The 14,080-nt window shown below is 33.5% G+C and overlaps 2 protein-coding genes across 4 annotated transcripts; both read right to left on the reverse strand.

The window, feature by feature from the left end:
• Positions 1–855: 855 nt before the first annotated feature.
• LOC130727871 (enoyl-CoA hydratase 2, peroxisomal) lies at positions 856–4,875 on the reverse strand. 3 transcript variants are annotated; one of them, XM_057579141.1, is made up of 12 exons: positions 4,788–4,875; positions 4,653–4,720; positions 4,493–4,515; positions 4,285–4,390; positions 4,036–4,100; positions 3,741–3,813; positions 3,106–3,145; positions 2,854–2,926; positions 2,636–2,786; positions 1,681–1,751; positions 1,202–1,375; positions 856–1,091 (listed from the first exon to the last, which is right to left on the reverse strand). In XM_057579141.1, the coding sequence occupies exons 2-12, from the start codon at positions 4,707–4,709 to the stop codon at positions 1,004–1,006; spliced, it is 921 nt and encodes a 306-aa protein (XP_057435124.1). In that variant the 5' UTR covers positions 4,710–4,720; positions 4,788–4,875; the 3' UTR covers positions 856–1,003. The 3 variants fall into 3 exon arrangements, with proteins under 3 accessions (XP_057435124.1, XP_057435125.1, XP_057435123.1); XM_057579142.1 differs by having other exon boundaries at positions 4,653–4,715; positions 4,788–4,859; XM_057579140.1 differs by having other exon boundaries at positions 4,653–4,868.
• Positions 4,876–5,985: 1,110 nt separating this feature from the next.
• Positions 5,986–13,617, reverse strand: LOC130727870 (L-ascorbate oxidase homolog). Its single transcript, XM_057579139.1, has 8 exons — positions 13,366–13,617; positions 13,113–13,222; positions 11,911–12,181; positions 8,806–8,908; positions 8,331–8,676; positions 7,429–7,794; positions 6,674–6,752; positions 5,986–6,488 (listed from the first exon to the last, which is right to left on the reverse strand). The coding sequence occupies exons 1-8, from the start codon at positions 13,510–13,512 to the stop codon at positions 6,276–6,278; spliced, it is 1,635 nt and encodes a 544-aa protein (XP_057435122.1). The 5' UTR covers positions 13,513–13,617; the 3' UTR covers positions 5,986–6,275.
• Between the last annotated feature and the right edge of the window lie 463 nt (positions 13,618–14,080).

A 14,080-nucleotide genomic window follows, 5' to 3' on the forward strand; every position in this document is an offset into this window, starting at 1 on the left:
AAAAGCTAGAATAAGTTTTAGTAGAAGTTTATGTGAATAGCTTATGGGATTTGAATTAATTATAAGGGTTTTGAATTGATTTTGAGGGAAATAAATTGATCCAAATATGATAGCATTTTTGGAAATGCTTTTGCAATTAAGTACGGGAATAAATTTATATGAATAAGGTGCCAAAATTATTTCTGAGAAAGAAATAAGCTAATCCAAAATATGGGGAGAAGCTTCGGTCGTGCCAAAGAATATCCTTCATATAGGAATATTGGATAAAGTTTTTTTTTTTTTTTTTGAGTAAGAATATTGGATAAGGTTGGATATGATAAAGTTAAACAAAAGTCAAAATACATCCTTCATATAGGATAAAGTTGGATAGGATAAAGTTAAACTAGAGGTCCGCTTTGACTTATAATACTCTATTTGTAGTGTATTTAATTCCACCATGACAATTTCTAGAATCAATTATTATCAGAAGCTACAACTCTTAACTTCTAGATATCACCGTGTCTTGGATTTTTTGCAAATAATGCAACCAAACATGCACTTAAGTATAGTAATTTTAAAAAAAAAAAGAACATTTATGAAACATTGTAATTCAGCTCAAATGCGTTTAATCATTATTAATTTAGGCCCCGTTTAAAAACACAGCTTAATTAAGCGCTTATGTATAAGCTATTTTAAATTTTTTATTGAAATAAATTGAAAATAAGCTATATATAAGCATAAGCTCTTTTTCATAAGTTATCCTGAATAGTTTTGAAAATAAGCTCAAAACAGCTTATGGCAGGCCATAAGCTGTTTGCATAAGCTCTCCCAAACATTGGCATAAGAGCTTATGCTATCAGATAAGCTCAAATAAGCTCTTCCAAACGGGGCCTTATTATTGAATACACAGTTAGCTTAATAGCAAACCCTGTGCAAAAAAATTCGATTATTGAATACACAGTTAGCTTAATAGCAAACCCTGTGCAAAAAAATTCGAACTAGCATTACATGCAATTGAACTCCTTCACAGTGATGAAGTCAAACCACGCAGATCAACATAGCCAGAAAGGACAGTCCGCTTGCGTTCTTTGACCATAGTCCGATAAATAACCCTGCAAAATTTCAATTTTTAATCACCATCTTCTCAAGCATTTGAATAGAAAGCCAGAAAACTCAATGATTAATGCTTTACATAACAAAATTGTGTTTGAAGTGAGTCTACCTCAAACCTTCAAGCCACATCTCAGTAACTAGAGTTTCACCCGGGTACACATGAAGAAGAAAACGCCCCGCTATGCTTTTTATCATGTCGGGATCTCCTTTACATATGTTCTTGATGATTGCCCTAACTGCAAATCCTAGTGTGCATAGCCCATGCAATATTGGTTGCGAGAATCTTTGGCAACAAGTTAAAAACAACATTAGATTAGCCACACAATGACACAAATGACTGCAAAAAGTATAGTCACAAGATGTATCCCTGATGGCTTAAAATCTTAAAATGCTTAGTAACCACCAATTCAATTGTTTAATTCATATGACCAATCCTCTTTTCTTCCTTCAAACAAAAAAAGCTTCATGGCTGATAAGAGGGAAAATTCTCTTTCACCTAATTCAACAAGCATACATGAATACATCTTTGAATGGGGGGAAAGGGAATCTAGTTGGAGTTTCATCAGAAAGCAGGATGAGAGTACTAACCCAGCAACCTTTGCAATCATGGGATCAGAATGAAGAGGATTGTAGTCACCCGATAGCCTATAGAGCAACGCCTGCCAAAAGGAGGAGACATTCAGAAACTGTATAGAAATTCATAAAGTAGCATATCAGAAGTTCTCAATGACAACTTGAACTACAAAATTAGTATAATACTTAGAGGAGCTAGGAAAAAAAAGGGGGAAAGATTAAAAACTGTTTTGACAGACAAACTGTTGGTGGCTTGGTGCCCATGTAGATGAAATAGTGTGTAATTAAACTACTAACGAAACCATAGTCATGAAGTGTCTAAGCAAAGGTAAAGATCCTGAAACCAATGTAATTAGCATTGATTTCTTGCATAAATTCATTTATAGAAATGTTTTCATCGATATAGTAGTGATATAAAGCGCCGACACAATAATCACCAGTATAAGTTATTAACTAAATAGGCAAGCCACCAAAACCAAGGGAAAAGAATCTTACTAGCAGAAATTGCATGAATTTCTTTTTTAACAATGTAACTATTGGAACAAAGGAATTACTTTTTCAAAATCATTTGGTATAAGTTGGACCATTTGAAAATACTTCAACTTGTTCTACAAGATCAACCTACTGGTCACTTTATTGCTTTACTGCAATAACTAGAGCTCAAGACATGTTTCTTTCAAAGTTGGAAGACAAATATAATGGTAGCAGATTAAGCATATCAATGACCATAAGGGGAAAAAATAAATGCCACATTACTTCCTGAACAGTTAATTTTTTTTAGTTGACAAAAATAGATTTCATGGATGACTGTTATAGTCCAAGACAGTGGACAACCAATATCTAAAATACAAGGCTAAAGACTGAAAATTAATAAAGTACATAAAAAAAATTGGGGGGGGGGGGGGGGAGGGGGGGGGATCACACATAATGTAATCTACATTTCAAACAATATTGAATAATTATAACATGCCTGAGATGCTTGGGTATGATCTTCAAACACTGAAAAGGGTTTACTATCAGGAATTTTTACAGCTGAAGTCTGGTTCAAGGGGTAGTTTGAGTAAGAAAATGGTTTAGACGAGTTTGAGAAGCCACCAGCACCCCGTAGATAGACAGTGGACCTGCAGCAACTTACTATTTGAGTGTGATGGTGGAAACAAACCATTAAAAGAATGTTTTCAGTTGTACCTGTTCATGCATAATAAATCACCAGATTCTTTCTCATAACTTTTTGTTTCAACCTCCAAAATTGCTGCTTTACCTGGAATTAAAGCAATATCCCATTAAGAAGCAGAATATATGAGTAAAGGGGGGGAGGGGGGGGGGGATTTAAAAATGTACATAAATAAGATATCCATTTTGCAAATCTGTGATAGTCAAACTTTACAGCAAACAAATGCACAACAGATCATTAAGCAGAAACTGTTTTTGCAATTCAACCTTTATCATGTAATCCTGCAAGACTGACTTTATTGTGAATCTGTAACAACAATAGTATATCATGAGCTTATCAATGAAGAATAAGAGAGAAAATCACAATAGTAGAAATTAACCTTAACAGGCTGATGAAAATCACAATGAACTATTTCAGACTATTATAATTGTAAGGGCAGGGAGACATATTCTTTACTTTTTTTGGGGGGAGGGGGGGTATCTTGTGCAAGGTAGTTATCTCTTTATAAAACTGATTAGGTCATTCTATTCTATCCACAATTTAAGAACAAATTAACAGCCCATTCTTCTCAAATAAATGTGATTTTACAATAATTTTTCTCAGTTCTCAAAGTGACATCTGAATGAAAATGCCATGGAGCAAATACATGGCTATTCCACATAGGCATGAAATACATGTCAGATGCTTGGATTTCATAAAGGATTCCTCATTCACTGAAGATGGCATGTCTCCCTTGAGTAAAATTTCATTCACATATGTTGATCTATACTTAATTTGATTTTCTTGCGAATTTCATCTGACATGTTGGTGTAGTGAGCTAAAATTGGAACCACAAAACACTAGTTTAACTAACAATTCAATGGAAACACCCAGTTCGCCAAATATTGATTATAAACCTTACATGACAGCTCGAAGGAAATGGTTTGTACAGCTCTATGTATTGTTGACCATGCAGCAGAAGGCGTGGATCAAATCTGGCATCCACAAATTTCTACCTTTGGTTAAGAATTAGAAGCGAAAGAAAAGTAAGACTAACATGACAGCAGATGGAGTGAAAATAGTAAAGAAGTATACATTCACCCATAAAATAAAAGCTACGGAGATCATATAAACAACTAGATGGGTTCAACTGCACCTTAATTAACAATACACAAAGTATTAGCACAAACATATTGAAAGTAGTGAGCAGTACTCACTGCAAGCCAGGGAGATCGAATGCTGCAGATCCAAGTGCAATTATAGCAGCAAATGTAGGCAAAACCTATAAAGAGACAAATGAACTATTCTATGTCAACAGGGACTGCCTCAAAATAAATGAATTCCTAGCAATATCCTGGTACTATAAAAGTAATGGTTGAAGCAAATTGTGTTACACAGAACATTTACCAAGAATACCTTAAAAATAACAATATCCTGATTGATTTCTGATGGTAAACAAACAATACCTTGATACTCTCCTGACCATCTTCATGGTAAACAAATTTAAGCTCATCGGCATCGACAGCGTTGGAAGCACATGCCCCTATGCCTAAGGCATAAAGTGCTGAATCTCTGTTAAACATGTATTTTAAGCATGATTACTTATCCAACAAATTTTTCCTTTCATGAAATTAGATAAGGGAGAATTGAAAGTGTGGCATAAGAAGATCATACCTTTCAGTATATGAGTAGGTGGTCTGCAGTCCATATTATGCAATCAAAACAATAACAGAAGTTCAGAATTCAATTAAAAATAAAATCCACCACCAATTATTCTACAAACAGTTTGTCTACAAAAAACAAAAAAGAGAAATAGAGAGAGAAAGATACATACATCAGGGAATTTGTGAGAAAGCGCAAGGGCAGGGTCGAACTCTGGTGTATCCGCCATCTAGCACTATGCTGAAGATCAAAGTAAATCGATAATTTGATTGAGACAAAGAAAGATAAGGTACAGTTCTTAAATTACGTGAAAAAAGAGAACACTATCTGTTCTGTCTTCAGGGCGATCAGGATTATGTTCCTCCGAAGCCTCCACCCAAGCCTAGGAAACTAGCTAGTGATTGCATTAAATCATATATAAATATGAATATTTTTTATTTGCACAAAAGAAGGGATTAGTATTTTTAATGCAAGATAAAAAAAAATATTTTTAATGCAATATTTTTAATGCAAATTTGTTATTTCCATAGAGGGAAAATCATTATTATATAATTTGTGTATTAAGGAAAATGATTAATAGACATTTAACTTGTGCAGACACTCTTTAGACATACGATTTTGTGATGGTTTTTAACTGCTACAAAATTTTGTAAGAAGATAAAACCTACTACAAAATTGTATGTATAATGAATGTCCGTAAAAAAAATGTATGTCTATCTATCATTACTTTTTATTTAATATATTTAACTACATTAATCACCTAAAGTGAATTAGAGAATCCCTAAAAAAATTGATTTTGTCTCTTGTTAACCATTTTAATGTTGCATTGTCATTAAAAGGCTAAAGAAGTATGAGGATAGACGACATATTTTATTCCATGCTATAAGAGTAAACTTCAAATGCTCAACAAACAAAAGTACAAAACCTTAGCAAACACAGGAAATAGAAAAATCCAACATCTCCCTACCCCCAAGGGACAAAGGTGAAAGATGGATTTTTCTCCCCATTGGATCTCATAACCATTTTTAGAGGGTTTTTCTTGTCTATTTTGTGAGAGTTCTCCATGAATAAACTAGCATGCTTTAATGTGTATTTTTAGTGCTAAGTTGTATTACTCTTATAATTCGGATTAATTCCCCAAGTTTGTAAAGGCTGTTTAACTTGAGCTTAGCTCTTAAACTAATCTGTCTTTTGAAAAAAAATGGAAACTTAAATCATATTCTCACCCAAAACAATAGAAAATTAATTATCTAATTTTTCTTATATGTTATACAGTTTATATATGGATCCCATTTTTACACAATATAGACCTCTAAACTTCCAACCGATCTCTACATTAAGTTTCAGAATATATTTCAGAATCTTGCAGTGTTTGTGCTGTCAAAACCTTGCAGAATTAACAATATGGATATAGCTATAACAATTTATATTAATGCTCTGCATTCCATACAGCAAATGAATCATAGACCCTGCTTACCCAAATTACCAAATGCCAAATTTCACAATTTCACACTCAGCATCACCTTACTTTATAATAATAATAATTCTAGTAAAAGTCGAGATAATACAAAGGGAATATAGTATGCTGGCTGTTTCTCTTTTTTTTTTCTTCCTTTTTTTCTCTGGAAAAGAATGTGACCTCGAGCTGGGGTCATTTAGAGAAAATCATACATGTTCTTCAGAGATAAATGAAAACACTCAACAATAAAACTAGCAGCAGAAAAATTAACTACTGATCATATTCTAAAACCAGAATCCCTTCTGAAACGTGTGAATCTTTTAAACCCTTGCTAGCTCAAAGTGGTCGCTTGTGTCTCCCACTTGCCCTGCCACAGAGAAGCGCATTCTTCGGAACAGGAAACTCGTCTCTGATTGAGGTTGATGCTGTGTAGACGCGCAAATAAAACTGTTGGCCGAGGTATTGTCGAGCCCAAAACTCAGTCCTCAAGTTCCACATTCCCACGTTGTCAAGGGCAACATAAATAGCAGTCCATGAGTAAGGATATACCTGAACAAAATCAAGAATCAAAGGCTACATGAGTTCTAACCTAACTATATGGCTAGGCCACAAAACAAGAGGGCCAAGGACTATAAATTGATAGCATGTTTAGATAGCTTCTCTTTAGTGAGAATCAATTCTGAAAATCTAAACCAAAGCTTCTTCCTGATTTCTAAACATATACTAATTCTCACCTGAGTGGTACAACGCGCAACTGCATCTCGGAGATTGTATTGGTTCCTGCTAGAAGCTGTCCATGTTCCTCCATCCATACTACATATACAATTGAATCATTAGTTTTGTGCCAACAAGTGACCAATTTTAGAAAGCCAAACACAAAAATCTAGTGGTATTATTGGATGATACTTTTCGACTAAAGTGAAAAAAGTTGTTACAAATGCCTCATAAATAATGATTGTTTAAAGAAAACTAAAAGGGTTAAAGATAAATAAAAATTGATAAAAACGCAATATTGAAATTCATTTAGAGATTGAAATTCATATTCAAACACATGTTTGGAAATCCTTCTATAATGGATTTTAAAGTAAAAAATAATTTGAGAAGATTTTGTATAGCATATTTGGATGAGCTTCTCTTTCTCAAAATCAATTTTGACAACCAGAAGTTATTTACAGAAGCTTCTACCCATGCAACGAGTAGCTTCTAGGTGCCAGAATTGGTTCCAAGAGAAATTAATCCAAACAAGTTTTAAAGAGCAAAACCCACTCAATTGTAAGTGCACCCGTATAATTTAGTGAACTCCATATAAATTTTAATCAATAGAAAATAGTATATTGGAAAAAAAGTGTTAAAGATAGCCTTGCTAGAATTCCTCAAATTACTTTACTAGTAACATGCTATCATTTAGCTACTAAATATATATGTGATATTTATTGATGACACTAAGTGCACTTCAATTCAAGCAATATGCTAAGTTACATGTGCTTACCCAACAACAAAGAAAGAGTAGCCATCGAGATGATAGCTCTGGACGATGTTCTCATTATTTTGGAACACAATCTCGACAAAAGATCTGAAGTCAGCTTGCATCACAGAAGTATCAAGGTAAATGCCACCACCAGTGGGTCTCTCAGATATGCTTCCGGTGCGGAAAACACCAGAAATTTTGAAGTAGTCGGCGAGCTTAAGAGGAGTGTCTGGGGCAACATAAGACACGCTGTTAATTGCATATCTTTGTTTGCCATTTACTTGGCCAGGTGAACTGGCCAATATGATGGTCTTGGTTGTGTTGATCAGACCATAATGGTAGGAACCTTGTGGGTTCGGTCTTGGTCCACTTGCTGTAAGGTTAGTCCTGAAATTATGTAGTATAACCTTATTTAATATAGTGCACGAAATGGTTATACAAGCAACTTAAAAACTATGACATTAAAATATTAAAAAGAAGAAGATTGCCAACAAATTGATTAGTCAAGATTTTAACCACTCAATAGTCAATATGAATGATGGAATGAAATAACATGCAGAGACTAGTTCGATTGGAAGGACTAAGATATTCAGATTTGACTTTGAAGGATCAAATACAGTTGATATATTTAATCTCTTAGATGGTTCAAAGTCAAATACAGTTAGAACAAGATAATTTAGACTACTTGAGCTAACTCGACTCACTTCGGTTCCGACCTGTTTAGTCCACTGAGTTAGGTGAGCTGAGCTAACAAAACTCACATGAACATGAACATTTATTTTTCCAACCCAACCCACCCAAAAAGGGAGTTGAACCAAGCTAGCTCACGAGACGGAGCCTATTTTGACAGGCCTGACCATGGAGTACAGAGTAGCTAGCAATTTCTTTTTGGACAAAAGCAAAGTAGTTAGAATTAAAAATACCTGATCGAGCGGGCCTGGTTCAAAGACCAATCAATTTGAATTGTAGGCCCCCCAGGTGGCGGGCCTTTAACTGGGCCTGCAGAGTTGCTATAGTGAAGTATTCCAGTGGTGGTGAGAATCTTAGAGGAGAATCGTGTGGAAGCCACAATGTAGTAGTCTTGAGCAGGTTGATCTGCAGTAACTAGTACTGAATAAGATTGCCCCACATGAACATCAAGTGAAGAGTAAGTAGTTTGAAGAGTGTGTGTTCCTTCCACTTCTACTAGCTTCATTTTGTGGTTTTGGATGCGAAAGTTAAGGGAATGTTGCAACCCCACATTTGATATTCTAAGCCTGTAAGTCTTCCCTGTTGTAGAAATAATAAGTAAGATTGATTATTTGTGTGAAATTAAACTCCACTTGTATGACCACAACATTTCTTTTTTCTTAATGAATACACAATGTAATAGATGGGGAGCTTAAGCATAAGCATTACCTTGTTCTACATTGAAAGATACTCCATTAGGTCCGCGACCATTGATGAGAACTCCATCAGGTATAGGAAGCTTCTTGCCCTTATCAAGATGAGCTTTCAAAGTCTGCACAGAATCCACACACATTTTACCTCAGAGAAAATAAATTCCTTATACCCAAAGCTTAATCACAATGTCATTGTATTTATAGGTTATTTTCTTAAATCGGTTAAAATACACAAATTGAAGGTATGTTTGATAAAATTAGAAAATAAGATATCAGCAAGGAAGAAAGCTTGTTACTTTTTATATTTCACAAAAATATGTATACAAATTTTCCCGGTACAAAAAAAAGCGAATGTTATAAAAAAATTTCTAATTGTGATAACTGATAAGTGCTCCTAGACTTTAGAATTTAGATGATACTCCCTCCGGTCCTATTTATAAGCATGAAAGATAAGAAAAATTTTGGTCCTTTTTATAAGAACCAAATGAAAGTTTGAGCTATATTAATTAATTTTTTCCAATGATGCCCTTATTAATTCTAACTTGTAAAATGTGTCTCATTAATTATTCTCTCTCTTTCCCACTTTCCAACACTAATAACAAAGGGTAATTTTGGAAGTTTATTTTGATTCAAGACAAATTTAATGCATTTTATCTAGTTTAACTACATTTCTTAAACTATGTGGATTTTTTTTTTGTTGCTTATAAATAGGACCGGAGGGAGTACATAATTAAGTCAAAAGTATATTTTAAGAAGACAGATCAATATGTACCCAAAATAAAAAGACAAATCAATATCAATATTGAAAAAAGAGATTGAAGCTGCACTATTCACGAAAATGCGGCGCCTACAAAGTACGAAGTTGAAGAATAAGAATACTCACATCTTATCTTTTTTTGAAATTAAGAATACTCACATCTTAAAATCTTATATTCATTCATATCTCGTTTTCTATTCTTTCAAAAAAAAAAAAATATCGTTTTCTATAATACTGAACATGTGATGCACTATGAATATTTTATGGAAAAATATAAAACAAATTTATATAGTATAAAATCAACTGATCCAATAACATGAAATGATTCATTTTCTTTTTTTGAACTTAAAATGATTCATTTTCGAAAATGAATGTACTGTTGGGACTTGGGCCAAAAATATTTCTTATTCATTATTTTTCTTCTTTTTAAAGGTTTTTCATTATGTAGCACCGATTCAGAAATAGAATTACATTATTGACATTCATGACCAGCTCTTTTTTTTGGGTCAAAATCAGGTTCTTTTGTCTTTTTCACATTTCTTCTCAAGTGGGTTTTCTTAAATAATATTATTATATTACAATGAAAATCCCAGACAATGAAAAGCCCATAAAAAAGGCATTGTTGAATCAACACTCCACCCATTGGAACCATTTCAATTGTACTGAGGTGAACATTTCTTTTTCTTCTCTGCCGTGTGATTTGTGCGTAAGATGTTTATATTTTCATTGATATCATATTAATAAACAACAAAAAAATTTATATACTGAGTACTACTTAATGTTAAACATTTAGAGCATCTCCAATATTCTACTTCTTATAGATGAATTCTTAAGCACTATTCATGTAGACTCGTATGTAGGTTCATAAGTAACTGTTGCATATTTCGCTATAATCACAAGTTTTTAGCATTATTCATCTGATCTCACAATACCACTATTCATCTTAATTCTTATTTTTAAGAACTAAGAACTTCACGTCAACCATTTCTAATGTTGAAGAACATTGTTGTTAGTTCTTAACTCCTCTAACTACAAACATATTTGCACTAATTTATAATTTTATATAAAAATAAAAAATTGATTCGAGGTGAGTTCTGTTGACAATATCGAATCAATTTTGTATATAAATTAGTGCAAATATATAAATTACTGTCAGGTCACCATTTATGGTCACCGATAGAACTCAGAAGCTTATCTCTTGGCACACAACTCAAAAATTGCAACACAAAATGGATAAGTAAATGAACATACAATGCGTCGGAGGGCTAGGGAGTTGCCGCCAAATAACTTATACTCATCACAAATGAAAAATCTTAGCAAATTTCTTAAAATAGGCATAGGAAATTAGGAATGAATCAAATTAAAAAATTTAATCTTTTCCATCTAACGTGGGACCTGAATTTTTTTTTTAAGATAAAATAAATTACACAGATCTAAAATAGGGAAAGATGGTGTTGTCTATTTAAGTATTTATATAAGTTCAATCACCTAAATCTTAAATAGAAAAGATGGAGAGTGAGAACATGGCACTTGACACTAATTTGGGTAAGAAAGCGGGATTGAACTCAAATCTACTTCATTTTCCCTTTACTCCAACATTTTTCCTATGCACCAATCCTTTAAATTTTTTTACACAGTCATTCAATCACATTCTTTCATTTTCTATTTTAAATATTTTTAAATTTAAAATTAATTATGAATTAACAAAATGGAGGATTGTGATTGAATAATTGTGTAAAACTTATTTACACCTTCGATGCATAAAAATTAATCTATTTTTTAATATCAAACGTGTTATTCTTGATTTTTTTATTCAAAAGCAATGTGAGGTCCACTTGAAAAAATAAAGTGGGTAGTTGGATGCTTTTTCATGTCGGCGATCATTCCTTACTTATGATTGGAATTTTCTCTTTTCTTTTTCTGTTTCTTTCTTTATTTAAAAAAAAATAAAATGTAGTATTTTAATCATTTTAAATTTAATATTTTTCATTTTTAGTTATTATTTCTAAAATAATGTGTCATTTCTAGTTTTACAATTTTATTAAAAAAAGAACTAACTCAAAACCTATACTAATGTCATTTTACTTTAATCATTTGGTTAAGTTCATTGACCAGCTTCCATGGTCTGTTTGACTTCGAGTTAACCCACCCAACAGCGATTGATGAGCCGCTCTCAATAATTACCTCTCTAAAAAGAAATTCCTGACAGAATGATTTTGGAATTTGAAAATCAAACAAAATTTTACTTGTTTTCCTTATTGAGTCGTCATTTTGTAATAGTGAATGACTGAGTGAGATATTAAAAGGCAACATCTAATTTCAATTTTCAGTGAATAATGAGGAATTAAGGGGATTCAAACTCACCGTGTGGTTGGATTTGTACCAATCTCCAATAAGAACAGTGTAATCACCAGCAGGATCAGGGAAAGGGACTGGAATTCTTGGTCTGCTAAGGATCCTAATGCCTCCAAAACCTCCAGCGGCTTTGTGGAAAGCAAGAGAAGGGAAGTAGTAAAAGCTCCCAATCTGATCCTTCACTTGAAGAATGTAAGTGAAGTTCCTCCCTGGTGGGATGGGGCATGTTGTTCCAAAAACACCATCTTCGAATGAGTTCCTTCTATTCTGGATCCCATTCCTGCATCATCATTCATGCCAAATGTATCACTCACGTGCCATCTACTTAAAATATGAATCTCACTTTTAATTTAACAACATTTCACATAAATTTCAACTGATTAATGAAAGAATATTAAAAGAGAGTGTCGTTAGCGTTCCACTTAAAACAAACACACACTCTTGAAAACATACAGGTAGTGGTTAGCCATAATGGAATCCAGCAGGCTACAGCCAACACAAAAGAAGGTACATGGGCCATAACATTGACTATCAGTCAATCAACCACCTTACATAACGGAAGCACATACACTAATAATCCTTTTAACTTTCCTATTATCAAATATTTTTCCTCTTTTATCTCTATTTTACAAGACAAATTCAATATTAGTGGTCCAAATTAAGACCTTAATTAAGGCTAGTGATAAAAAGCGCTTCCATGTCCATGACCTAGACCATCATTCACTTCTATTATTGACATAAGCAAATACTGCATTCCATCAAGGCTATGCCCTTGTTCTAGAGTCACCTGTCCTTTCCATTTTCAGAAATAAATAAAAAATAATTTGTATTTTTAAAATGAATACTAGTATAATGTAGTGTGATGTTATTATATATACACACAGTCTACAAAAAAAAATATTATATACACAATTGAGCCAGATCTAGATCCATGTTCACACATTTGATCAGCACATGGGAGATCTCAGTGCTGCCACTTTCCAACCAGAGTCCTATGACTTATCACTAAACATCCAAAATGGAGAATAGTTTTACAACATACGCAACCGACCTAGGCATACCGAATCACATGCTCTGTTTTATTTATACTATAATGCTTTGAGTTTATAATTGCTACAGCATAAACCAAAACAAAAATGGGAAGATTCAAGAGGCTATAGAAAAAGCAAATGTTAGAACAAACAGAGGTTAGATGAAGAAAGGAAGAGTACCAGGAGAGAAGAAAGGGCTCATCCAAACTGTTGAAGACATTGATGATGAGGTTGTCGTTGGTAACAGAATGAATGTCTGGACCTGGAAATTGCCCGTTGATTAATATTCCCTGTAAAATGAAAAGAAAAAGAAAAAACAGAAAGATGTTAAGCTTGAAAAATATTAACAAATTGAAATTCAGTGATAGTGATATTGAAAATGAGATTCAAACTATAAGAACTGATAACAGTGGAAAAAGTAAGATCCAGCTACCCTTTGACGAACACCAAGTGGGTAAATGTCACCATAAGTAACATTCCAGCTGAAGAACTTGTAGGGATCTTCTGCTTGAGTAAGTTGAAAGAGAGAAATAGCAAAAAAACATAGAAGCAGGGTTGCTCCCGCTAATTTGAGCGACATTTTCGCACCACTTAATTAATTCTCTCGGCACCACCACTGTACCTAATAGCTATGTTAAGGTAAACTAAACGGTGAGAGAGAGAGAGAAATTATGAGTGATGGCACACATATAGGTGTGAGGCATTTATATAGCTAGCTGTGAAAAGAAAACAGAAGAAAAGTTAAAATAAAAGAGAGGGAAAATTGAATGGAAAAGTATATAAAATGTTTTACACTCCAAAGGGTGAAACTGGAATGGGATGTGTCGGTCGTGGGGTCCTCAAAGCTAAGCTTAATTATGTGTACTACTGTGCTGAGTTTGTGGGATTTGGGTTTGGCACCCCACCTATTGGGTTTGGCACCCCATGTATTCAATACGGAAATTTAATTTCCGTTTTCAAAACGGAATTTAAAATTCCGATTTGTTTTTTATATGCAATGAACGGTTGAAAATGTGCCACATATGCTAAAATACATAACGGTTTTTTAATTTCCGTTTTTTTCGTATTAAAATCGGAATTTAAATTCCCGTTTTTAATAAAGTGGGGTGCGAAACCCAATAGGTGAGGTGCCAAACCAAATTCCCTGA

This window comes from Lotus japonicus, chromosome 1 (genome assembly GCF_012489685.1).
Source record: "Lotus japonicus ecotype B-129 chromosome 1, LjGifu_v1.2".
Classification (NCBI taxonomy): Eukaryota; Viridiplantae; Streptophyta; class Magnoliopsida; order Fabales; family Fabaceae; genus Lotus; species Lotus japonicus.

What these genes read in the sequence shown, in the direction of transcription:
- LOC130727871 (XM_057579141.1), bottom strand. Translation starts at nt 4,709, where the DNA reads ATGGCGGATACACCAGAGTTCGACCCTGCCCTTGCGCTTTCTCACAAA. An exon ending in GATTTATTATGCATGAACAG is followed by an intron (nt 2,787 to 2,853) that starts GTACAACTGAAA and finishes AAGTTGCTGCAG; the next exon opens with GTCCACTGTCTATCTACGGG. An exon ending in ATGTGGCTTGAAGGTTTGAG is followed by an intron (nt 1,092 to 1,201) that starts GTAGACTCACTT and finishes GAAATTTTGCAG; the next exon opens with GGTTATTTATCGGACTATGG.
- LOC130727870 (XM_057579139.1), bottom strand. Translation starts at nt 13,512, where the DNA reads ATGTCGCTCAAATTAGCGGGAGCAACCCTGCTTCTATGTTTTTTTGCT. An exon ending in GGTACAAATCCAACCACACG is followed by an intron (nt 8,909 to 11,910) that starts GTGAGTTTGAAT and finishes GATTCTGTGCAG; the next exon opens with ACTTTGAAAGCTCATCTTGA. An exon ending in TACTCTTTCTTTGTTGTTGG is followed by an intron (nt 6,753 to 7,428) that starts GTAAGCACATGT and finishes TTGTATATGTAG; the next exon opens with TATGGATGGAGGAACATGGA.